The sequence below is a fragment of the Manis pentadactyla genome, chromosome 1 (genome assembly GCF_030020395.1).
Source record: "Manis pentadactyla isolate mManPen7 chromosome 1, mManPen7.hap1, whole genome shotgun sequence".
Lineage (NCBI taxonomy): Eukaryota > Metazoa > Chordata > Mammalia > Pholidota > Manidae > Manis > Manis pentadactyla.
This window is the reverse complement of record NC_080019.1, coordinates 193,596,183-193,623,048: the sequence shown is the minus strand read 5'-3', so window position 1 is coordinate 193,623,048 and position 26,866 is coordinate 193,596,183. Positions and strand designations below refer to the sequence as shown.

At 46.6% G+C, this 26,866-nt stretch overlaps 1 protein-coding gene across 4 annotated transcripts in view; it reads left to right on the top strand.

Moving 5' to 3' along the window:
• Positions 1–21,203, top strand: part of PRDM15 (PR/SET domain 15) — an 80,047-nt gene extending 58,844 nt beyond the window's left edge. For 3 of the 4 annotated variants that reach the window (XM_036876885.2, XM_057504841.1, XM_036876884.2), the window contains exons 20-25: positions 8,762–8,896; positions 11,496–11,579; positions 11,994–12,169; positions 15,700–15,780; positions 17,402–17,611; positions 18,630–21,203. In XM_036876885.2, the coding sequence (XP_036732780.2) occupies positions 8,762–8,896; positions 11,496–11,579; positions 11,994–12,169; positions 15,700–15,780; positions 17,402–17,611; positions 18,630–19,112 (1,169 nt within the window). In that variant the 3' untranslated portion in view covers positions 19,113–21,203. The remainder of the gene's footprint in view (positions 1–8,761; positions 8,897–11,495; positions 11,580–11,993; positions 12,170–15,699; positions 15,781–17,401; positions 17,612–18,629) is intronic. The other variant, XM_036876887.2, reaches the window with a different exon arrangement.
• The last annotated feature ends 5,663 nt before the right edge of the window (positions 21,204–26,866 follow it).

Genomic DNA, 26,866 nt, shown 5'->3' with positions numbered 1-26,866 from the left:
AACACAAGGGACCCAAGGAAGACAACACCAAGACATATAATAATTAAAATGGCAAAGATCAATGATAAGGACAAACTTTTTAAAAAAGCCAGAGAGAGAAAAAAGATCACATACAAAGGAAAACCCATCAGGCTATCTATCATTAGACTTCTCAACAGAAACCTTACAGGCCAGAAGGGAGTGGCATGATATATTTAATGCAATGAAGCAGAAGGGCCTTGAAACAAGAATACTCTAGCCGATAAGATCATCATTTAAATTTGAAGGAGGGATTAAATAATTTCTAGGTAAGCAAAAGCTGAGAGAATTTACCTCCCAGAAACCATTTCTACAGTGTACTGTGGAGGGACTGCTCTATAGTACTAGATGGAAGTGTTCCTAAGGCTGAATAGCTGTCACCAGAGGAAATAAAACCACAGAGAAAGTAGAACAATTAATTGCTAAGCAGATGCAAAGTCAAATCAACTACCCCCAAAGTCAGTCAAGGGATAGGCAAAGAGTGTAGAATATGATACCTAATATATAAAGAATGGAGGAAGAAGAAAACAAAAGAAAAAAGCCTTTAAATTCTGTTTGTAATAGCATACTAAGTGAGTTAAATTAGATTGTTAGATAGGAAGTTACCCTTGAACCTTTGGTAACCATGAATCCAAAGCCTGCAATGGCAATAAGTACATACCTATAGATAATCACCCTAATTGTAAATGGTCTGAACACACTAATCAAAAGACATAGACTCACTGAATGGATAAGAAAACAAGACCTATCTATATGCTGCCTACAAGAGACTCACTTCAAACCAAAAGACATACACAGACTAAAGGTGAAGGGATGGAAAAAGATATTTCATGCAACTAATAGGGAGAATAAAGCAGGAGTTGCAGTGCTTGTATCAGACAAACTAGACTTCAAAACAAAGTAAAGAGATAAGGACATTACGTAATGATAAAGGGGTCAGTCCAGTGCAGGATATAACCATTATAAACATCTATGCACCCAACACAGGAGCACTTACATATGTGAAACAAATACTAACAGAATTAAAGGGGGAAATAGCATGCAATGCAGTCATTTTAGGAGACTTCAACACACCACTCACTCCAAAGGACAGATCAACCAGACAGAAAATAAGTAAGGAGACAGGCACTGAATAACACATTAGAACAGATGGACCTAACACATCTACAGAACACTCCACTCAAAGGCAGCAGGATACACATTCCTCAAGTACACATGGAACTTTTTCAAGAATAAATCATATACTAGGCCACGAAAAAGAGCCTCAGTAAATTAAAAAAGATTGAAGTTGTATTAATTGGCTTTTCAGAAAACAAAGGCATGAAACTAGAGATTGTACAAAGAAATCAAAAAGGCTCACAAACACATGGAAACTTAACAACATGCTCTTAAATAATTGATGGATAAATGACCAAATAAAAACAAATAAAGTAATATATGGAGACATGACAATTCAACACTGCAAAACTTGTGGCACACAGTGAAGGCCGTGCTAAGATGGAAGTTATTGCAATACAGGCCTACTTCAGGCAGGAAGAACAATCCCATATGAACAGTCTAAACCCATAATTAATGAAACTAGAAAAAGGAGAACAAATCAGGCCCAAAGTAAGTAGGAGGAACATAATAAGATTGGAGCAGAAATAAATAAAATTGAGAAGAATAAATAAAAGAATCAATGAAAGCAGGAGCTGGTTCTTTGAGAAAATAAACAAAATAGATAAACCCCTAGCTAGACTTATCAAGAAAAAAAAGAGTCTACACGCATAATCAGAAATGAGAAAGTAAAAATCACTACAGACATCACAGAAATACAAAGAATTATTAGAGAATACTATGAAAAATTATATGCTAACTGGATAACCTAGAAGAAATGGACAACTTTCTAGAAAAATACAACTTTCCAAGCCTGACCCAGAAAGAAACAAAAAATCTGAACAGACTGATTACTAGCAATGCAGCTGAATTGGTAATAAAACTACCTAAGAACAAAATCCCTGGACCAGATGGCTTCACCGCTGACTTTCCTCAAGCATTTAGTGAAAACCTAATACCCATCCTCCTTAAAGTTTTCCAAAAAGTAGAAGAGGAAGGAATACTTCCAAACTCATTCTATGTGGCCAGCATCACTCTAATACCAAAACCAGGCCAAGACACCACAAAAAAAGAAAATTACATACCAATATCCCTAATGAACATAGATACAAATATTCTCAACAAAATAGCAAACCAAATTGAAAAATACATCAAAAAAAGATCATCATGATCACAGGGATGCAAGGATGGTACAATATTTGAAAACCCATTAACATCATCCAGCACATCAACAAAAAGAAGGACAAAAACCACATGATCATCTCCATAGATGCTGAAAAAGCTTTTGGCAAAATTCAACATCCATTCATGATAAAAACTCTCATCAAAATGGGTATAGAGGGCAAATACCTCAACATAATAAAGGCCATATATGACAAACCCACAGCCAACATCATACTGAACAGCGAGAAGCTGAAAGCTTTTTCCTCTGTGATCAGGAACAAGACAGGGATGCCCACTCTCCCCACTGTTATTCTGGAGTTCTGGAGGTCTAGCATAGTTCTGGAGGTCCTAGCCACGGCAATCAGGCAACACAAAGAAATAAAAGGCATCCAGATTGGTAAGGAAGAAGTTAAGCTGTCACTGCAGATGACATGATATTGTACATAAAAAACCCTTAGGAATCTAGTCAAAAACTAGAATTAATGTCTAAATTCAGCAAAGTTGATGATACAAAATTAATACACAGAAATCTGTTGCATTTTGGATTCCTGTACACTAATGATGAACTACAGAAAGAGTAATCAGGAGAACAATTCTATTCACAATTGCATCAAAAAGAATAAAATATCTAGGAATAAACCTAACAAAGGAAGTGAAAGACCTGTACTCTGAAAACTACGAGGCACTCATGAGAGAAATTAAAGAAGGTGCCAATAAGTGGAAATACATCCCATGCTCATGGATTGGAAGAATTAATATTGTCAAAATGGCCATTCTGCCTAAAGTAATCTACAGATTCAATACAATCCCTATTAAAATACCAACAGCATTCTTCAACAAACTTGAGCAAATAGTTCTAAAATTCATATGGAACCACAAAAGACACCGAATAGTCAAAGCAATCCTGAGGAGGAAAAAGAAAGCTGGGGGTATTATGCTCCCGACTTCAGGCTCTACTTCAAAGCCACAGTAATCAAGAAAAAATTTGTACTGTCACAAGAGCAGACCCATAGACCAATGGAGCAGACTAGAAAGCCCAGATATAAACCCAAACATATATGGTCAGTTAATAAACGATAAAGGAGCCATGGACATACAATGGGGGAATGGCAGCCTCTTCAACAACTGGTGTTGGCAAAACTGGACAGGTACATGGAAGAGAATGAAACTGGATTATTGTCTAACCCCATACACAAAAGTAAACTTGAAAAGGATCGATGACCTGAATGTAAGTCATGAAACCATAAATCTCTTAGAAGAAAACATAGGCAAAAATCTCTTAAATACAAACACGAGCAACTTTTCCTGAACATATCTCCTTGGGCAAGGGAAACAAAATAAAAAATGAGCAAATGGGACTACATGAATCTAAAAAGCTTCTGTACAGCAAAGGACACCAGCAGAACAAAAAGGCATGTACAGTATGGGAGAATATATTTGTAAATGACATATCTGACAAGGGGTTAGCATCCAAAGTATTTAAAGAACTCACACACCTCAACACCCCAAAAGCAACCCAATTAAAAAATGAGCAGAGGATATGAACAGGCAATTCTCCAAAGAAGAAATTCAGATGGTTAACAGGCACATGAAAAGATGCTCCACATCGCTAATTATCAGGGAAATACAAATTAAAACCACAATGAGATATTACCTCACACCAGTTAGGATGGCCAACATAGAAAAGACTAGGAACAGCAAATGCTGGTGAGGATGCGGAGAAAGGGGACCCCTCCTACACTGCTGGTGGGAATGTAAACTAGTTCAACTATTGTGGAAAGCAGTATGGAGATTCCTCAAAAAATTAAAAATAGAAAAACCATTAGATCCAGGAATTCCACTCCTAGGAATTTATCCAAAGAAAACAAGTTCTCAGATTCAAAAAGACATCTGCACCCCTATGTTTGTTGCAGCACTATTTGCAATAGCCAAGAAATAGAAGCAACCTAAGTGTCCATCAGCAGATGAACGGATAAGGAAGATGTGGTACATATATACAATGGAATACTATTCAGCCATAAGAAAGAAACAAATCCTACCATTTGCAACAACATGGATGGAGCTAGAGGGTATTAAGCTCAGTGAAATAGGGCAGGCAGAGAAAGACAAGTGCCAAATGATTTCCCTCATTTGTGGAGTATAACAATGAAGCAAAACTGAAGGAACAAAACAGCAGCAGACTCACAGACTCCAAGAAGGGTCTGGCGGTTACCAAAGGGGAGGGGTGGGGGATGGCAGGTGGGGAGGGAGGGAGAAGGGGATTGAGGGGTATTATGATTAGTGTACATGGTGTAGGGGGATCACGGGGAAGACAGTGTAGCACAGAGAAGGCAAACAGTAAATCTGTGGCATCTTATTACACTGATGGACAGTGACTGCAGTGGGGTACAGGAGGGACTCAATAATAGGGGTGAATGTAGCAACCACATTGTTTTTCATGTGAAACCTTCATAAGAGTGTATATCAATGATACCTTAATAAAAAAAAATAATGTTCATATCTTCAAAAAAAGAAAACCACCAGGCCCAGAGAGACGCAGGCCTTGTTCCAGGTTTGGGGATTCTAACTGATTAAAAATATCAGTTTTTCCCAAAGTAAATTGTAAATATGACACAAATTCAATCAAAATTCTCACAGAGGCTTAAAATTTCCAGCATGTGGCAGGCATGTTTATTTTTTTTTTATTTTTTATTTTTGTAGATAATTATTTTTTTATTGAAGGGTAGTTGACACACGGTATTACATTACATTAGTTTCAGATGTACAACATAGTGATTCAACATTTATATACATGACAATTCTAGGTACCAGCTATCACCATACCAAGCTGTTATAATATCTTGACTATATTCATTATATCCTGGTTACTTATTATTTTACCATTGGAAGTGTATACTTTTTTTTTTCTTTTTTTTTTTTTGTGAGGGCATCTCTCATATTTATTGATCAAATGGTTGTTAACAACAATAAAATTCTGTATAGGGGAGTCAATGCTCAATGCACAATCATTAATCCACCCCAAGCCTAATTTTCGTCAGTCTCCAATCTTCTGAGGCATAACAAACAAGTTCTTACATGGAGAACAAATTCTTACATAGTGAATAAGTTCTTACATGATGAACAGTACAAGGGCAGTCATCACAGAAACTTTCGGTTTTGCTCATGCATTATGAACTATAAACAGTTCAATTATGAATACTCATTTGATTTTTATACTTGATTTATATGTGGATACCACATTTCTCTCTTTATTATTATTTTTAATAAAATGCTGAAGTGGTAGGTAGATACAAGATAAAGGTAGAAAACATAGTTTAGTGTTGTAAGAGAGTAAATGTAGATGATCAAGTGTGTGCCTGTAGACTATGTGTTAATCCAAGCTAGACAAGGGCAATAAAACATCCACGTATGCAGAAGATTTCTCTCAGAACGGGGGGGGTGAGGTTCTAAGCCTCACCTCTGTTGATCCCCAATTTCTCACCTGATGACCCCCCTGTGACTGTGCCTGTCTTAGGTTGTTCCTCCCTTGAGGAATCTTACCCGTCTCTGGCTAACCAGTCATCTTCCGGGGCCATACAGGGAAATGTAAAGTTGGTAAGAGAGAGAAGCCTTATTGTTTGAAATGGTTAGCTTTTTATTTCTTTGCATATTTATGCCCTGTAGCTTCTATGCCCAGCATTTGTCTTGAGGTATCTTTACCACTTGGAAGAATTATGATACTCGGTAAATTTGATATGAGGCACGAATTCTATTTAAGGATTGTAATTAGGAAGGAAGAAGAAAAGCTATAGAAGTAGCAGGCAGCAGAAAACATGGGAAGATTGATTATTTCTTTGACATATCTTCTTGTAGAGTAACTTCAGCATGTATAGGTTTTAAGCTACTACTTAAATTGCACACACACATTAACATAATAGGAGTATAGTTACATAACCAAAGCATACCTGTAATTACCAGCCATCTCCAGTGAAACCAAGAAAACCAGTTAGGCACCTTAGGCATTTGTGAAAACTTATCTATGATATGGTGGATATTGTCCAACTGAACTTGAACAGTCTGAGAGAAATCAGACAAATTAACCCATTTCTGGGGAATGTTCACATCCCTTATGTTCTTTTAGCAGTAAATAGTCTGTAGTTGTAAGATTTTGGAGCGCTACAATTTGCACTTCTCCTAATTCTTGATTGAGTTCCAACAGTAAAGATCCAGTCAAATTTGTTGTTTTACTGTACACACAGGCCAGCTTAGATATCTCCTTCCTCATTCCCATGGCAAGTCCAGGAACTGGTGGGATGAGTGCATCTACAGCTGTAGCAGTGCGTGGATCTTTGTTGGGGTTTTTTGATGATCATCTTCTGGCATGAGTCTTCCAGAGAGTGCTGATGTTGGAAGTTCTTTTTCATATCGTATCTTAGTTCATTTTCGGGGTAGCCCAATTAGGCTTTGATCCTCTGTATAAACACAAACAGACCCTTTGCCTACACTTTTATAAGGCATGTTTATTTTAAAACAGTTCACAGATAGTGTTAAAATTGATGGGGACATAATTGTCACGCTGGTTGTGATGAGGAGGCTGGAATGGGGGGTGAGCTTTGCTGTGTCTTCTGTGCATTTTCTGTTTTTTGATGGCTGTGTATTTTTTTTGTGATCTAGAACCATTCCCGTTAGATGCTTGTGGGAAGGGTGCTGGTTTGAGGCAGGACATTAAGGAGCAGCACCCTTCTGTTCACATACCCACTGGGCACGGGACAGCTTGCAACACCAAGGGATTAACAGAACTGGCCTCAGGGCCTTTGCACTGACCATTCCTCCACAAGAAATGCTGTTTCCCCAAGTAGCTGTCTGCCTGTCCCACACGTCTTCAGGTCACTTTTTCAGATGCATCCTCTAAGAGGATCCTGTGACCCTCATGATGAGCCAGCAGTCTGACCGCCTCCACCCCTCCACCCCTCATCCTTGCTTTATCCTGCTTTCTTTGCCCCTTCTCAGGGGACTTGTTGGTGCCTTTTCCTGGGAAGCTGGGTACTTGGTGTGTCTCACTGCTCAGTCTCTGGCATCTGGAACAGAGTGGAGCTCATGTTAGGAGCTCAGGTATCTGTTGCTGACAAATACAAGCCATGAGTGTCTTACCGCTAAGAGCAATGCGCTCAGGTGTGTACTGGCCAGGCCTGACAGTGAGGCGTGTGTCTCATGGTTGTGCAGATAGAGGTGGTTGGGTGGCAGATGGCCTGGGAGGTGTGAGGCTCCCCAGGGTGTGTGGCCAGGACACGCACAAGAGCACATTTCCTGGTGCAGCATGGCTGGCTGGGCAGGGCTGCTGGCGCCCCCTCCAGCTAACTTCATCGGCTGTGGTTTTTTCACTGTGACTTTTTAGTTGAAAAGATTAGAAGTAAATTTGTAAGGGAAAAATCCTGTTCTGAAGTTGGTGCCAGGCCCGCCGCATCCCCCGTGTCCTATAGCCTAGTAACGCCTTTCTGCAGGAGGCAGGTGGCCTTTTCAGACACTCCGGCCCCTCTGCTGGCTCAGCCGGGCCAGTTCTCAGGGCTTCTCAGCACAGCTGGGCCTGGGGTTGTTGGGGGCCTGGGCCCTATGGGCTGGGAGCCATACGGCGTCTGACTCTGCCTACTCCCTACCTAGGTGCCAGGTCATTTTCTGGCTGGGCGGCAGTTAGCGGTGGCCTGTCCACTGCCTTTGGGACCCAGTCTGCCCTGTGCCTGGGGGTTGCCCTGCTCTGTGGTGCCCCGGGCCCACTGCCTCCACAGCCTCCATGCTGGTCCTTCCTACTCAGCATTGCCCACCAGGGTGACCCTGGGCTGAGGCCATGGCCATTAATTCACACCGTGTACCAGGGTCAACCCTTCTCCACTGGCCTGAGTTTCACTAACTCAGCGGAGCTTATGCAGAGATTGGCTTTGTTACATTAAACCAAAGCAGACTGAACACCCATGCTTAGACCACGGAGCATGTAACTTCCAGTGGACTTACTCCTGATCTTAATGACGTTTACGTTATCACGATCAGCAGGAACCCTCAGCACACTTGCACGTCTCCTGCCAGATGACGCGGTTGGGTCACAGTGGTAAACTGCGAACATTTACTGAGAGCTCCTGTTTCTGTGAGCGCTGACAGGGCGGGCGGGCCCCAGAGATGGTTGCTGTCTGGACATCACAGCAAACCCCAAGGGGCAGCCTTTGAGGGCACAACTGCTGGAGGCCACTGGTGATAAGCCCCACACCCTAACCTTCCCGTCTGCTGGTTCTGCACTCAGATCTGTGCCTGAGGGGCAGGGTGCAGGGTGGAGTGCAGGCAGTGTGGGGGCCTGGGTGCAGTGTGGGCCACAGGCAGCGGAGTGGGCTCTGGACCCAGGGCTAGGTGGTGCAAGCAGTGTGGGGGGCCTAGGTACAGGCACGATGAGCTGTGGGTGCTGGGTGGCTCTGGAGGGGGCAATGCTGGCCGGCAGGTCTGCTCACCTGCTTCTGAACAGCAGGCATGAAGACGAAGCATGCGCTGCGCCACCACATGAAGCTGCACAAGGGCATCAAGGAGTTCGAGTGCAGGGAGTGCCACCGCAGGTTCGCGCAGAAGGTCAACATGCTCAAGCACTATAAGCGGCACACGGGTGAGTCCACGCTTGCCTGCGGGAAGCAGACCCCTCGCTGCTTTTCACAGTCTGAGCTCCCACTGAGCCCTGGGTCTTTTCTTCCAGGAGGGGTGGGGAGCATTTGGTCTCAGAAAACTTCCCCTGCAAATGCTCTGTTGCACGCACCCCTGTGCACACGCGCCCCTGCGCACGGGGCCCAGGTTACTGTGCTACTTGCCACTGGGCGTTTGGTGCAACCGGCCAGTTCTCAGAGTCCTTGCCCTGCACTCAGTTATTTCCCTGCAGGGAAGTGCACCTGAGAAACGGCCAGACAAGGGCCCAGAGATGAGTGTCCAGGCTGGTTGTCACGTCTTATCTGGAGTGGTAGACATAGCAACACACTTGGGTTGGGCAGGGCCAAACTGCCGTGCATCCACAGGAAGGAACCACATATCCATTAAAAGTGATGAGATTGATGTATTAATTTACTCAGGAGTTCATGATACAATAGGAGAAAAAACAGCCCCTGCAATGACAAATGTGAGTTTGTGTTTCGTAAAACTGGTTACAGATAAATGTGTGTGCGTGTAAGAATGACAGGAGCATCAGAGTTGGAGGAAGATCGTCCCATTTGGAGTATGTCTGAGTGGCAGTTTCTGGCGTGAACCTCTGCATCAGTTCCCTGTGTCTGCCGTCAGTGGGTTCAGGCCCAGCTGCCTGTGCCCCCTCTGTGGGCAACCTGGCAAGCAAGCATCAAGCCATCAGCCTGCTTCAGTCCCCAGAGTGATAAGAAGGTGGACCCTTGGAGTGCCTTTTAAACAAAGATTTTCCCCCAAAGTGGAAACAAGGCAGGTTAGCCACCCAGGCTGCCACATGGGTCTGGGGAAAGTGCCCCTGACTGCTGGCTGCCAGTCTAGGCTGTCAGGGCCGTGTGCCAGCCTCCTTTTCGTGCAGAAGCACTCCCCTTACTTGCTTCACCTTTTCTAGGTCATGTGCCGCCTCTAGGTCCTGTGACACTCTGCCTGCCACCACACCCACCCCTGGGAGTGGCTTCTGTCCCAATCTGTCCCTCTCAAGTCACAATGAGCACAGGGCCCTGTGTGTACAAGGGGCTTGATCTTTAAAATCACTTACCTTGTTTCCACTAGTATGTTTCCACTTAGGGGGAAAATCTTTGTTTAAAAAGCACCCCAAGGCAAGAAGAAATTCAGCTGGCCAACAGACACATGAAAAGATGCTCCACATTGCTTCTCATCAGAGAAATGCAAATTAAAACCACAATGAGGTATCACCTCACACCAGTAAGGATGGCCACCATCCAAAAGACAAAACAACAACAAATGTTGGCGAGGTTGTGGAGAAACGGGAACCCTCCTACACCGCTGGTGGGAATGTAAATTAGTTCAACCATTGTGGAAAGCAGTATGGAGGTTCCTCAAAAAGCTCAAAATAGAAATACCATTTGACCCAGGAATTCCACTTCTAGGAATTTACCCTAAGAATGCAGCAGCCCAGTTTGGAAAAGACATACGCACCCCTATGTTTATTGCAGCACTATTTACAATAGCCAGGAAATGGAAGCAACCTAAATGTTCATTGGTAGATGAATGGGTAAAGAAGATGTGGTACATATATACCATGGAATATTACTCAGCCATAAGAAAAAGATCCTACCATTTGCGACAACATGGATGGAGCTAGAGGGAATTATCCTCATTGAAATAAGCCAGGCGGAGAAAGACAAATATCAAATGATTTCACTCATCTGTGGAGTATAAGAACAAAGCAAAAACTGAAGGAACAAAACAGCAGCAGAATCACAGAACCCAAGAATGGATAACAGTAACCAAAGGGAAAGGGACTGGGGAGGACAGGAGGGAAGGGAGGGATAAGGAGGGGGGGAGAAAAGGGGCATTACAATTTGATTAGCACACATAATATGGGGGGTGCATGGGGAGGGCTGTACAACACAGAGAAAACAAGTAATGACTCTATAGCATCTTACTACGCTGATGGACAGTGACTGTAATGGGGTATGTGGTGGGGACTTGATGATGGGGGGAGTCTAGTAACAATAATGATGCTCATGTAATTGTAGATTAATGATGCCAAAATTAAAAAAACAAAAAACAAAAAACACCCCAGGGGCCCTATTTCTCATCAGGTTGGGGAGTGAAGCAGGCTGCTAGGCTCCACGCGTGCCTGCCGGGTCGCCAGCAGGCAGGATGTTCATCCCAGACCCAGTGACTCATCTGAACACTCAAGACAGGAATGAAGCTGACGAAACCTTAGAAGTTCCATAAATGAGGCTTTTCTCTCTCCTCCTCATGAGCTAATGCAGAGTAAAGCTCACTGATTGGGATTCTAGTTCCGGCTCTATGGCAGTCCCCAGGGCGCTCGGCTGGATCTGGCCATGCTCCCTTTCTGAGGAAGCTGCTTGCTAAGCCGTCTGCAGCAGGGTCATATTCTCAAGTTGAATATATTTCTCAAGCACGGTTTTCTGGTTGAGTGTGTGTTTCTGCCTGCTGTCTCTCGGCAGTTTCCCTTCTGCAGCCTCTGTAGACACTGGAGCCTGTCAAGGACAAGATGCTGTCTGGTGTGTAAAATTAAAACACTTAGGAGACACCTTTTTCTGCAGGGATTAAAGACTTCATGTGTGAATTGTGTGGAAAGACTTTTAGTGAGAGAAACACGATGGAGACGCACAAGCTCATCCACACAGGTAAGCAGGGGGCAGCAAGAGAGAGTGTTCTGGCCTGCACGGCAGTCTCTGGTGTGCAGGGTGGGGACAGCTGTGCTGCTCTTCTCCGCTGCAGCCTCTTTCAGAACACTTTGTGCCATGCCATCCTGCCTTGATGGTGGCCCCTTACCCCCTCAAAGTCAGCCCACCACAGCTTTCAAATATCCACTCTTGAATTTGCAAGTATTGGAGCAGCAGGCTTGGCTTGGTGTTCCACACGGGAGGAGGCCCCTCTCCTGCTTTCTCTGCCCAGGCTGCGTGTTCCTGTGGCCCAACCTGGTGGGCGGCCCTTCCCGCATGTACAGAGGGGAGGCCCCCTCCTCGCCTGTCCTGTGGGCTGTGGGCCACCCTGCTCATGACCCGTGCTTGTCTTTTCCTCCGTGTGTGTATGGGAAGTGGGCAAGCAGTGGACGTGCTCCGTGTGTGACAAGAAGTACGTCACCGAGTACATGCTGCAGAAGCACGTGCAGCTCACCCATGACAAGGTAGAGGCGCAGAGCTGCCAGCTGTGCGGGACCAAGGTGTCCACCAGGGCCTCCATGAGCAGACACATGCGGCGCAAGCACCCGGAGGTAAGCCTGGGGCAGGCGCGGCCTCCTCTCCCGGCCCTCAGGCCGGTGCCAGCATCTGCTGCTCAGGCCCCAGGCGCTGGCTCAGGATCCATCTCCCTTTGCAGACCTGGGATTCCCTGAGGCAGGGCCCGGGTCCTGCATTTGCTCAGCCCCGAACAGCAGCACCTGCAGCCAGGAGGCACCAGACAGGCCTCCAACATAGTTCTGCTAACAATACAAATTAAATTGTCGCTCAGATGGCAGAAGGTCGGCACAGCCCTGCCAGCCATCTGCTTTGGAGTACTAGTAAAATGAGTAGAGCGGGGAGCCTCCGCATGGGGTTGCAGGCCGAGGGTGGCCTTGAGGGCTGAGAGCAACAGACCGCACCGAGGTAAGTACACCCTGGCTTGGCCTGAAGCCAGGAAGGGCATTATTTATTTATTTATCTAGTTTTCTTCTTCTTTTTATTGAAGTATAGTTGATGTATAATCTTAATTGGTTTCAAGTATCCAACGCAGTGGTTCACCACTTACCACATTATTAAATCCTCACCCCCACTAGTGTGGTTACTATCTGTCAACATAGGAAGATGTTGCAGAACCATTGGCTGTATTCTCCAGGCTGTACTCAGTGTGCTTTAAAAAGAAGCAAAGTGAAAAAAACAGAAAAAATGCAGGTAGAGGAAGACTTTCCAAGTGAAAAAGCCATGAAAGAGGCCATGAACAGCATCACAGGTGTGGTCACGGAACCCAGAGTGCTTCTGTGGGTCCAGAGGGTAAGCAGAGGGCAAAGTGAGACACGTGGAGGTTGCTGTCATGCAGAGGCCTAAACTTAATATTGAAAACGATAACCATTCAGGGCAAAGAACACGAAGAGCCCCGTGCACGCAGGGGGAACAGTTCAGAGAAGAGGAAGTATGCATGGTTGAAGCCTAGAAAGTAGCCTTCAGCCTCACTGATTCCCAGAAGTTTGTGTTAACAGAAGGTGCCGTCTTTTGTTGAATTAGTAGGAGGTGTTAGATTAAAAGCAACCATGCTGGCTGACATGAGTTGTGCGCTCCAGCCATTGGACGTCCTCCAGGAAAGCATGGCGGTGTCTGCCCAGTGCTTTAGGGATTTCTGGCAAGAGGAATGTGATTACATTAAGTAATAGTTTAGCAGTATGCTCAACTATATAAATGTGTTCACAGAGATAAACTTGTTCACAAAACTAAATTGTGAATACCCATTGTGAGAAAACGTGCACATGTGTATTGCGTCTGCATGTATGATATACATCAGACCTGTGGTCTGTGTGTGTAATGCTCGCCTAGGTGATATAAATGAAACACATGAAGAAAGAATACAGGGGGCTTCTTGTGTTGAAGTTAAATGTAATTTCTTACCTTTGGATTTTTCTCCATTTTTAATAATTTGTTTTCATGAACATGCAGTACTTTTGCAATTATCAAAGCACAGTCTGCCTTAATTTGGATATAATAAGTGTGTCTCTTCCTTCTGGAACCTTGATGTGTTCTCTACAGCCCACTCAGGTCCCCAGCCTGAGTCCTCCCGGCTGTCCCCACTGGGCTCAGGCAGCTGGATCTGCTGGCTGAGCTCAGCTTGCTTCCTTTTCCACCTCACAAGCAGCCAGTGTTTCCTCCTAGAAAAACCGGGTTGGGGAGCAGGAGCCTGGTGTCAGAGTCCATGCTGCTGCCCAGCCTTGGCAAACATAGCACCTTTCATGCCTCAGGTTCCAAGCAGATGCTGCAGGCTCCTGAGAGGCTGGAGTAGTGATTTCTCTGTCACTCAGGGGTTTCTCTAGTTCTGTGTTTCAGCAAAAAGCAGGCAGGGCAGTTTCTGTGGACAGGGTGTGACTGCACTGCTGGGCGCAGAGGGAGGCCCTGCTCACGCACAGGTGCTCAGCAATCGCTTGGGCCCAGTGAGTCCTTACCCGGATTTTGCTTCTCACTGATCACTTGGCTGGGTCACCCCATCACACCTGCTTCTCAGACCAGGGCAGCGTGGCCCACTCAGGCTTCCCCCCACAGGCAGAAGGAGCCCCCTGCTGGGGACGGCCAGCACATGGAGGACGGGGAGGTGCTGCGGGGCTACGCTGCCACCAGCCCCATGCTCAGGACCTTTAGCCCGCCCTCCTTGGGCCGTGCCTTTGGAGTGCTGTCCTTTCATTCTGTGGTGTGCAAACAGATGCATCTCGGGGGCCTGCTGGTGGGGAGCGCTGGGAGCGGGGGGACAGTGCATCCCCACCCTCCTGGACTTGATGGTCTCCTGAGACAGAATAGGAGGCAGATGGGAGGGAAGGTAACTACAGAACAGAGGACGTGGAGGAGGCTCCCAGACAGCAGGGGACGTGGCAGAAGGAGGGGCGAGGAGGGACTTGGTGGGCCCTGCAGTGATGTGTGAACGCTGCCACGTTGCTGGATAAGAATGTCAGTGAGTCACACAGCCTATCCTGGGGGGTGATGGTGGTGGAGGAGGTGATTAGACTGTTGTGGTTACGATGTGGAGGTGGTAGTGACAGTGGCAGAGGTCGCATCAGTGGCAGCCGGCTTTTACTCAGAGTCCTTGTGAGCATCACAGATCTGGACTCCCGGCTGATGGAAGTCACGCTGGGCTGTTCAGTGCTGCTGTCAGCATCGGCGCTGCAGTAAACAGGCGCCCTTGTTCTCCGTCCCCGGGAAGGGGCAACACTAGTCTTTGAACTAAGTCCCCAGGTGCCATTCTGTCGTCTTTCTAAGTAAGCCGTGTCTACGTGTATAGTCTATTTCCCATTTGTGGTGTTTTTTTGGCAAACATTTGACATTTGCAAAGCCGTCTGGGTGAAGAACCCTTACAGACAGCTGATTCCCTTGCACTCGCAGCTCGCTGTTATTGCACCTTCCTGGGCATTTGGTTCTCTGTGCTCCTTCTGCTGTCCTGCTTGTGATCTAACTTAGGTGAACACAGTGATGGGTACAAGTGGCATTAGGTTTGTGAATGAGAATCAAGACACTCTGACCTGGTGGGAGGGACCACGTGAGTCTCAGTGTGAGGTCGGCACGCTGGGGACCATTCAGTGTGGCTTGGTGGGGCAGGGGTCACTGTATCACAAAACTGACAAGTGAAAGTATCTGTTTACTTGTCAAGTAAAAAAGTGAAGTGTTTAAAGTATGGGTATCTCGTTTTTGGTGATTCCTTGTAGGATAGGTTCACCGTGCTGCATCTTATGTGTTCATGGCTTGAAATAAGAAGATACACTGAAAATCCATTCACTGAAAGCACATTCGTATGAGCAAAAGAGGCAGAAAATAGACTCCACCCTTGGGGGCCGTAGACGTGAGGTGCAGGACAGATGTGGGATGATACCCACTGTGTGCAAGACTTGCACAAACTCGAAAGGAGGGAGATGGAGGGGGATGAAAGAGAAGGATGAGCCTGGATGGGGTTCTGGAACCAAGGTTGCAAAGCCAGTCCTGAGCAGGGCCGGGCCAGAACCACCGGGTGCCTTTGCAGGACTAACAGGTCAGCAGATGGCCTGCGTTCCTGGCTCATGGTAGGCTCCCTCACTCGTAGGTCCTGGCTGTGAGGATCGACGACCTGGACCACCTCCCGGAGACCACCACCATCGACGCCTCCTCCATCGGCATCGTCCAGGTGAGCGCAGAGCCGGCCCTGCAGGGGTGCGGGACCTTCCAGGTGAGCAGACACCTGCGGAGGGGCCGGGGCGGGGGTGGGCGCATGTGGATGGGGTGAGGATCTTTTGGGCAAGCCTGTCACCCACCTCACATTTCATGGTCAATTCATTCTCTGTGATTTGGGTTGGTCTTATTCCACACAGTAGTTTGGAACATTTCCTGGTTTCTGTAAAGTTTCTAGGACTTCAGTTTTCTGAACACTGATGTATCTCATTGTGGAGAATAGTGGAATATTAAGAGTTCTCCAGAGAAAACGGGATCATTAGGAGGGTGTGTGTGCAGAGAGGGTCAGGTTTGCTTTGAGGAACTGGCTCATGCAGTTGTGGGGGATGGTATGTTCAAAGTCTGCAGGGCGGGCTGGCAGGCCGGAGACCAGGGAGGAGCCGGTGTAGCTTACTGGAGGCCATGCTCCCTCCTCCTCAGGGACTTCAGTCTTCTTCCTTAAGGCCCTCACCTGCTGGGATGAGGCCCACCGACATCAGAGAGGGAGATTTGCTTTACTCAGAGTATACTGATTTAAATGTTAACCACATCTAAAAAGTGTCTTCACAGCAACATCTTGGCTGGTTGTTTGACCAAACATCTGGGCACCGTGGCCTGGCCACATTGACACGTAAAATTTACCATCACAGATGGTTTCCAGAAAAGCTTAGCACAGTTAAGGCACAAGCAAAGTACCTAAAACGTATTAGGTGAGCTTACTCTTTAAGGGGATGGGTAGTCAATACCTTAATAAACATGGCCTTTTATTATAAAAGGAATACTTCATGCTCTCTTCCTTTAAAATGGTGTTTATACCTGTGTTTTGAAATGGTGCTTTGAGTGCCGTGCTTCGGTGCTGGGCCTTGTTGAGTGGCCCACCTCCCTGCAGTGCCCCAGAGGCCCACGGCCAGCTCTGGTGAGGGCAGGCCTACGATGGCCCTGCCCTGGCAGGCTTCCTCTGGGTCTGATGGCCACTGGGGTGGGACCAAGTCACATGGGATGTCCCTGGAGGCCCAGGAGTGGTGGTGGGAGACCAGGGTGGAGAGCCTCACTGGCCACCACTGCCCAGTGGCCTCTGAGGCTGAGTAAGCCCAGCCATGGAGTTGGCCTCGGTGTGGCGGGGTGCCCATCGGTGGTTGCCTCTACAGCCGGGTCCTTGCCGTCCCTGAAGGAGGCAAGCGTACAGCTCCTATGGTCAGGCCCGTGTTGATCCAAGCTTGTTTCTGTAGGGCGTCTGTCTCAGCCTGTTCCCTGGGAGCCCTGACATGAGTGTTGTCAGCCTCAGGCTGAGCTCACCAGGGCTGGCACAGTAGCTTAAACTTGTCTTTAGATATGTTTGTATTTCAGCACTAGGTGAGGCTGTTAAAAATATGACTTGTATGTCATTTCCTTCACTTTTTAAAAAAAGTGAAACCAACGGAAGCTTACCCCAATCCTTAGAAATGCAAGTGAGCAGAGAGGCTGGGGCCGCCACTTCCCGGTGCCCAAGGGCCTCGCTGCCGGCCAGGCGTGTGCCCGGGAGGGTGCTGGGAGCACACTGGCCGCCATGGGGACACTGCCCCTCGACCTTGGTGTCGCTGAAACCTGTTTTCCTGCAGCCTGAACTGAGCCTGGAGCAGGAGGAGTTGGCTGAGGGGAAGCACGTGAAAGCCCCCCGGAGAGTTCACAAGCGGGAGCAGAAGCCGGAGGAGGAGGCGGGGGCGCCGGGGGCCGAGGACACCGCCTTCAGCGAGTACCCGGAGAAGGAGCCTGCGTTCCCGGGCGGCGTGGGGGACGAGACTGACTCTGCTGTGCAGAGCATCCAGCAGGTGGCCAGCAGGGGCCCGGGCACCCCCAGGAGGCCGCGGCCTGGGCCCAGGAGCCCTGCGCGTCTGCCTGCCGCATGCGCGGCGCGTGGGCGGACCCCGGCTGCAGACAGCATGTGTCCCTCATTTCCCTTAGCCTCGCGCACCTGACACTTGGTTTAGAGGGAGATCACACTTGTTGCTCTGAATAACAGCATGACATTGTAGCACGTTAAGGACAGCTGTGCCCCCTGGCTGGGAACTGGGTTGTCTCTAGTTTGGGAGATTATGAATGGCCGAGATGTGTCCCTTTACTGTGGAGGTAGGGTACATCTGCTGACAGGTGGGGTCAGGTCACACCAAATGACCCGGCCAGGGCGGCTCGGGGCAAGGGAGGGATGCGTATGGCCAGTCTATCGCTTTTAACAGAAGCTTCTAGTTTGCTCAACTTCAGCACTTTGGGTTTTTGAGGCCCCGAGATCTTTAATCCACGTCTTAACACTGCACACCTGGCCTGAATTTGGAGATGGGTGATCTTAATTGCAAACATTTCTTGCATTTATTTGGCCTTCCATCCCTCCCCATGGGAAGGAATGCTGCTTTTATTTCTATTTGTTGACCGTTGCTGCTGTGAATTTGTTTAATGCCCTGTTTTAGCTTCAGAGTTGGGGTTTTCCTTCGCCACCAGCAAGGTGCTTTAGAGGGGGGATGGAAGATGAAGAATCCGCTGTCTGTCTCTCATGACTACTTCCTTCCTTTTCCTCTGGCCAGTGAAGTCTCTGTTTCTCAGTTCTAGCTAAGTAGTCTCTGTGACTGTGTGTGACTTGTTTCTCCTTTTCACTAGGATAATTTTTCCAGGACAGAGTTAACTTGGTTTAGCCTTTCACCAGAAGATGTCTTGCATCTCTTCCTTTGGGCTGAGCATGGGACCCTCCCAGTGCACTAACACAGCGCCCGTCACGGAGTACAGCCTGGGAAGGTTCTGTCATTCTCCATTTTGCAGAAACTGTTAACTGTTTTCTGTTGTGTGTGACTCTTGCAGGTGGTAGTGACTCTGGGTGACCCAAATGTGACCACTCCATCGAGCTCAGTCGGCTTGACCAACATCACCGTGACCCCCATCACCACTGCAGCTGGGACCCAGTTTGCCAATCTCCATCCGGTGGCTGTTGGGCACCTAACCACCCCAGAACGCCAGCTGCAGCTGGACAACTCGATCCTGACCGTGACCTTTGACACCGTCAGTGGCTCTGCCATGTTGCACAATCGCCAGAACGACATCCAGCTCCACCCCCAGCCAGAAGCCTCAAACCCTCAGTCCGTGGCCCACTTCATCAATCTGACCACGCTGGTCAACTCCATCACCCCCCTGGGGAACCAGCTCGGTGACCAGCACCCGCTCACGTGGCGGGCGGTGCCCCAGACTGACGTCCTGCCACCCCCACAGCCGCAGGCCCCCCAGCTGCAGGCCCCGCAGCCCCAGGTGCCGGCCGAGCAGCAGCCGCAGCAGATGTACAGCTATTGAGGCGCCCTAAGGAGCACCGGAGAGAGAACCACAGACAGGTTTTCTGTTTATTTTTGAGGTCTGTTTGCTGGATACCAAACAAAGGAAAAACCTTGCATCACAATGTAAGTAAGGGTGACTGAGCTTTTGCAGAATTCCCTCCCAGGCGCCCGGCAGCCATTAGTCTGTCAGCTTAACTCCACAGGCCAGCTGTTCACGGGGGTGGGGCCCGTGCCATGTCTTAGTGAGGCGGGCGTCCTGGGCCATGGCACACCCCCGCCTCCCCTAGCAAAACCTGGTCAGGCAGACCCAGGATTTGGGAAGTGAAACATAAAGAGAAGCAGGATCATAAGAGGCAAGAGATACATGATTAGGAACGTAAGCGTCTGCTTTATTTTTTCCTTTAGAGTTCAGTTAGTGTGTTAAAACAGTGTTCACGGGTGGCAATTGCTGGAGTGAAGCAGTTTCTCCTTGCTTCTGGATGTATTTGGGGAATGAACAGGTAGAAGTTAAAGGAACGTTTATTCTCTTCTTTGAAATTTGACTTAAGTCAAATTCGTTTTACAACTTTGGGCTGAAACCACGTGTGAGGTGTGCTGGGAACATGTGTTCCTCTGCCTCCAAGTTCAGCAGGGCCAAGGGACCGTGCAGAGTTGCTAACTGAGGCACAAAAGGCCTCTTAGTAATATGTGAATTGATTTTCATTGTCGTTTTAAAAGCTTTTTACTTAATTTTGTGCATATGTTATGTGTTCAGGAGTCTGTTGTAGCCATGTTGTTTTTTATTTTGTTTTAACATGCTAAAGTCGTTTGCACTGTAGGACCATTGGTCCAGGTCCAATTCTACACAACTGCCCTAATGCAAAGGGGCACAGTTGTGTGCAATGAGTAAGCCTCGTGTCCCTTCTGGTGGCCCCTTCGAAGTTGTCTCAGGACCCTCTGCAATCCACATGTATTTATTATGGCTGAGGCTAGCCAAATCCCCTCTACTGAAGAACAGGGAAGAAATTCATGTTTTTTTAATATTTAAATTTAGTTCCAAAGGTTGATATGTTTTAAGACCAATTTTCTATAAAAATATTGAATGAACTTTGGCTCTTTACAGTGGAAAACTGTAGGTTTTTCTGAAATTTAAAGATATTGTTTCCTGCTAGGCAGTAATGAAAGCGGAAGTTAGTTCACCAGTAGAAGCATTAATGCCTCTAATAAGTGAATGTGCTGGTTAGCAGTCTCTGCTTCCCTGGGACATGCGTATTCGTACACATGTACCACCATTTCAGAGGCAGTATGGAAGGGCAGGGCTTTCGGCTGCCCTCCTGCTGCTCAGGCGGGGAACCAGGAAGGGGTGTAGGGAAAGGAGGTTAGTGTTTTAGTCTCCTGACATCGTTTAACACTGTCCAGAATGAAATGATAAATTCACCTGCTTTTGTCCTTGATTACTGTTTATCTTGGATCCTCTGTTTCTTGGGAGACCTTCTGGAAGAAATACTGATGGGTAGTGGGTAAATGAGGCCAGAGTAATCTTACATTGCCAGTGAGGCTAAGGGTGATTTGTTATGCAAAATGAACTTTCTCAGCACTTCACTTTATTCCAAACAGCAGGATTTTAAGGATAGGGCTGGAATTTGTTTTGTGCAATATATGCCTTTATGAACTAAGGGAATTCTTCACCCATGTAGCACATGAAAGAGGTCTTCCACATTCATACCGTCCACACTCACAGCTCATTTATACACTCCCATCTCTCACTTCTAAGTTGAATTAATAGTGGGAGATTATTTGACTTTTTAATTTATGATAATTATTTTTATGTTATTTATGTATATAATTAACTACTTTATACATAATAGTTTCATCAGATGAACTTGGGCTAGGGTTGGTGTATTTTCTAAAATATTGTCTCCGTTCTCCAAATAAAAGTACTCCAGGTAGCCACAGAACCATCAAGAAGGCTAAGGTTCGTAAGATATTTTTTTTAAAGTCATTGATAATTTCTGTTTGCATTTGCTGAGTACAAAGTGCGAATGACCAAGTAAAATAGCCAGACATTAAATATCTGCTCACATTTATCTTTTATTCCTCTTCCTATGAAATAAAGGCCTTTTAAATCACAGTTTTATTTTTTTAAAGTTGTTTTTGTGCCCTGAGTAAAAATGCATCAAATGTTTTTATAGAACCTAATTTCAGTTGGGTGGCCCTGGTATACTACTACTGCTATTAAAATGCACAGACGCATAATAATACTTCTTGTTATAATAAGTGAGAACTCTAAATAAAAAGCAAATATACTCCTGACTTTTCTGTAGACATATTTGATCTTAAAAGGGTTCCTATCTGTGGCAAAGTCGGTTCATGTGTCTTAACACAGTTGCTATGAATTTGCATATAAGAAACTGGGGAGCAAAAAAAAGTGCCACTCAGCCAAAGTCCTTGACTGCAGGCGGTTCTGCATATATATCACTATTTACTGATGGAAAGTGTTTAATTTTTTAGCTGATCCCAGGTGCACAGCTGTGTCCGGGCGGAACTTAGATCAAGCTGTTGTGGCCACTAAGCTCTGTGAATCCTTCTTGGTTATTCTAAGTTAATAAATCACAAGAACTTCTTCTGGGCCTGTGAGGTCAGGAGGTCATGTGTCCTGTGTCACGGGGTGGTGAGCCCTCGGAGGGGGCCCCCGGGGTGCGGCCGCTCACCTTAAACCTCTTGCCCTGTGGAGCATCGGGGGTGGGCACTCAGCCTCCCGAGTGGCTCCTGCACGGGGTGTGTTCTTCATGCTGGGTCACCTCAGTGCCCAGTGGTAGACTGCTTTGGGGGAGAGTAGGCGGGTGTGGGAGGCAGTCACGGGCCCTATGCGATTTTCTAAGTCACAGTGTCCAAAGCCGTGACTTGTGGTGGTCCAGCCAAAGGCAGCATCGGTGGCTTAACCAATGGATTTTGAAAGGTGTTAAGATGGTTTTGAGAAGTTGAGTGTGTTTCATGTCCTCTCAGTTTGTATGGCGACAAAACTGGCCTATGCTTTTCAATGGCTGGCCCTCTGCTCAAACTGTCCATTTCATGTAGTTGATACCCTATACATGGATATATAGGTGAATTCCTGCTGCCAACTATGTCTCGATTTCCCTCTAGTCCAGAACCCATCATGTTTTGGATTATTTGGAATGTTCCCTTAGATACTGAGGTATCAGAAGCTTTTTTGTTTAATTTTTTTTATTTTGGTATCATTAATACACAATTACATGAGCAACATTGTGGTTACTAGATTCCCCCCATTATCAGGTCCCCACCACATACCCCATTACAGTCACTGTCCATCAGCATAGTAAGATGCTGTAGAATCACTATTTGTCTTCTCTGTGCTATACTGCCTTCATTATGTGTACTAATCGTAATGCCCCTTATTCCCTTTCTCCCACCCCTCCCACCCATCCTCCCCAGTCCCTTTCCCTTTGGCAACTATTAGTCCATTCTTGGGTTCTGTGAGTCTGCTGCTGTTTTGTTCCTTCAGTTTTGCTTTGTTCTTATGTTCCACAGATGAGTGAAATCATTTGGTACTTGTCTTTCTCCGCCTGACTTATTTCACTGAGCATAATACCCTCTAGGTCCATCCATGTTGGTGCAAATGGAAGGATTTGTTTTCTTCTTATGGCTGAATAATACTCCATTGTGTATATGTACCACATTTTCTTTATTCATTCATCTACTGATGGACACTTAGGTTGCTTCCATTTCTTGCCTATTGTAAATAGTGCTATGATAAACTTAGGGGTGCAGATGTCTTTGAGACTGGGAAACTGCATTCTTAGGGTAAATTCTTAGGAGTGGAATTCCTGGGTCAAATGGTATTTTTATTTTGAGCTTTTTGAGGAACCTCCATACTGCTTTCCACAGTGGTTGAACTAATTTACATTCCCACCAGCAGTGTAGGAGGGTTCCCCTTTCTCCACACCCTCACCAGCATTTGTTGTTCCCAGTCTTTTCTATGTTGGCCATCCTAACTAGTGTGAGGTGACATCTCATTGTGGTTTTAATTTGCATTTCCCTGTTAAATTAGCGATGTGGAGCATCTTTTCATGCCTGTTAGCCATCTGAATTTCTTCTTTGGAGAATTGTCTGTTCATATCCTCTGCCCATTTTTTAATAGGGTTATTTGCTTTTTGGGTGTTGAGGAATATGAGTTCTTTATATATTTTGGATGTTAACCCCTTGTCAGATATGTCATTTACAAATAAATTCTCCCATACTGTAGGATGCCTTTTTGTTCTGCTGATGGTGTCCTTTGCTATACAGAAACTTTTTAGCATGATGTAGTCCCATTTGTTCATTTTTGCTTTTGTTTCCCCTGCCCGAGGAGATGCATTCAGGAAAACGTTGCTCATGTTTATATTCAAGAGATTTTTGCCTATGTTTTCTTCTAAGAGTTTTATGGTTTCATGACTTACATTCAGGTCTTTGATCCATTTTGAGTTTACTTTTGTGTATGGAGTTAGACAGTAATCCAGTTTCTGTGTATGGGGTTAGACAGTAATCCAGTTTCATTCTCCTGCATATGCTGTCCAGTTTTGCCCAGAAGCTTTTTTTTTTTAAGTTTTTTTTTTTAAAGGCAACAAAGAAGGTGCAGGTGACATTTTTTTGCAAAGCTTAGATCAGGAGAAGATGGACACAAAAAAGATGGGCAGCTGGAGAGAGAGGAAACCTTAAGGACGGCCTGTCTTCAGGCAGGTGGTCTGCAATGATCCCTTGTTTTATTGATCAGATATTAGATTTTCTGATTTGTTAGGAATCCTCTCTTTGAAGTTATGAAATACCTAGTGTCATCCCATTCTAAGGATATGAACTCTGAGAACCTGTCTTTAGGAACGTTAGTCATATTTTAGAGTGCATCTGATACCAACTGATTCTCCTGCCAGAGAACAGGCTTTGTTCATTCCACATTCAACAGATCGTGAGCACCTTCCTGTAAGTGCTGGACCTTTGTGGTTCTCTTTGCACCCCAAGGCAACCTTTCAAGCACTCCAAAGGAGGACTGGGTGCCATACACATTAGATTCATCAGTAGCCCTGTGTTTCATTGTGAAGTACAGATTGCCACATAATGATTTGCTCTGCTAACAGCCATCCATGGGATGTGATGAAGAGCTAACAAATCAAGCTGTAATACAGTAGTCACATTATAGACAAATTCCAGTAGAAAGGGGGAGATGGCAGAGGCACTGGCTTTCCTGTTGTCAGTTTTTACATCTGACTTGAGTGCATCAACGTCAAAGGGCCTCTGGTTCTGGACTGACAGGCTCTGATGATCTTACTCATGTGGTGGTGCAGACAGCAGAACTGTCCGGAAGATATAAGCCCTGGTTCCCTTGGAGGTGAGGCTTCCCCGGGGACTGTGACTCCTGTGGGTCCCATGGCCTCCTGGCACAGGCAGCTGTCATTCCCACAGGGCACCTGACGAGCACCCCACATCCAGGCAGCCTTGGAAGCGAGCAGCCTGCTCTCTCTCCATTGGCAGGTTTGCCTTCCCACATTTGCTCCATACAGAGGGACACTCACAGGGGAAGGCATCCCTTCAAGGGGACATGGACCCACCCTGTGTCTTCACAAAGCACCCACCTGGCACACTTCTTTGAGAGGGAACTGCCCTCTGTTGAAGGAACCCGCTCTAGAAATCGAAGGCTGTACTCATTTAAAATACCCGGGCAGGTGCGGGCTGCAGTTGGGCATCTGCTATGTCATTTGTGGATCGTTATTCTCTGTTCAGCTAAAGCACACCAGTTCATCTCCACCTGGATCTCAAAGGACACGGAGTTCAGCCCAGCTAACCCCCAGCTCCACACCTGGCCCTCCCTGCCCGTCCCCACTCACTCCCACAGCCCCATCATCCACGTAGCCCTTTTGCAGCCTTGAAGCCTGCAGAGACTGGCCCTGCCTGCCCCCAGCCGGGCCCTCCCAGGGTCTCTGCATGCACCAGCCGCCGTGACGCTGGCCCCCCGCAGTACCTGCCTGCCCCGCAGATCTGTGCTCAGGCTGTGTCTCCTGGGGCTCCTTCCTCAGAGTCGCTTAGAGGACACTCCCCTCTCACATGTTGCTCACTGTCATGCTACAGGAAGAAGGGAATTGGGGGAGGGTGGGAGGGGTTCACGCATGGAATTACCTGGTCTGAACACCTTGCTTCTGGCCAAGGGGTCCAGGACTGGGTTTGCCCTACTATCTAAAACAACTAAAAAGCCCAGACAGAAACGTGGAACGGTGATACTCAAACCAGTGGCAGCAGGGGTAAAGGACAGTGGTCCCTGGGAGAGGCAAAGCAAGGTGCTCCCTGGGGCTGCTCAGCTTCCAGCCTGCAGGGAGTTTCCAGGCCACAGCACGGCGAGAGGGCACCCAGGCAGAGGGCCGCAGTCTCTGAATTGAGGAGATGAAGCTGGGGGCCCAGCGCAGCCAAGGCAGGTAGAGTTTCCAAGCGGAGGACTGTGCATGAGGGAACTGCACGGAGAGAACTCAAGACCAGCAGAGCGTCCCCAGGGGTCTTCAGTTGGGCACCGACAGGGCATGCGTGGGAAGCAGGCACCTACTGCCACCACACAGAGTGAACAACCTCATAATTAGGGGAATTGTGACAGTTTTCAGAAGTGTTTTGCCTAAATACCAGGGGAAATGAGCCCTAAACTCTACCCCAGTCCTAACAGAACTTAAAAGCAGAACATTAAAGGGTTAAACTGTTTCCAAGATACTTAGCTGACTCCCAGGACAAAGCTGGAGAATATTTTATAGGAATATTTAAATATCTGGCTCCCAACAGTGTAAAGTTCATAATAACTTCCAGTCAAAAATTACCAGGCATGTAAAGAGTCAGAAAAATATGACCCTTGGTGAGGAGCAGAATTAACTAATTAAAACCCAACTCAGAAAGGATAGAATTAATTGAGAAGCTCGTTAAAAGAGTGGTCTTAACTGTTTCCCACATATTCAGAAAGTTAGAGGAAAGATCTATCATGTTAGAGGCTTGGAAGGCATATTTTAAAAACCTAATTGAACTTCCGAGGTAGAACTTAAGTGATAACATGAAAAATATACTGGGCAGTATTAACAGCAGGTCAGACAAGGCAGAAGAAAAGATCATTGGACTTAGAGCAATAAACGCTATCCAAAATGAAACATACAGAAAAAGAGATGGGTGAGGGGCAGTGAGGTCCCGTTAGGGACAGTGCCGAGCAGCCCAGTTATATGTGTCATTCACGTCCTTGAAGAGTTCTGGGAGGAGGAAGAGGAGAGACTGAAAATACCTGAAGAAGAAACAAATAGAATTTTTCCAAATTTGATGAAAATTATAAACCCACATATTCAAGAAGTTCAGTGGACCCCCAACCACAAGAATCAGGAAGAAACCCACGGTGAGGCCTATGATAACAGAACGGCTTGAGACCAGTGATAAGGAAGAAAACCTTAAGGCATCCTGAGGAAGGAGACACATCACATACAGAGGAACCTTCTCATCAAGATAACACGGCCAGGTGTCAGGGGAGCAACGCCTTTGAAGTGCTGAAAGAAATGGCCCACATACATTCTATATCCAGCACAAACATCTTTCAAAGAAGGAGGGTAAATAAAGACTTTTTCAAACATACAGAAACTGGAAGGGTTAGGCTCAGCATACCTGCCCGACAGTGACTTGGAAGGAAGCCCTTCAGGCAGCAGGGGGAGACCTGGGCCTACACAAAGGAATGGACCCGGAAATGGTAATAGAAATGGTAGGTAAATGTGCAAGTCTTTATCTCTTACTAAA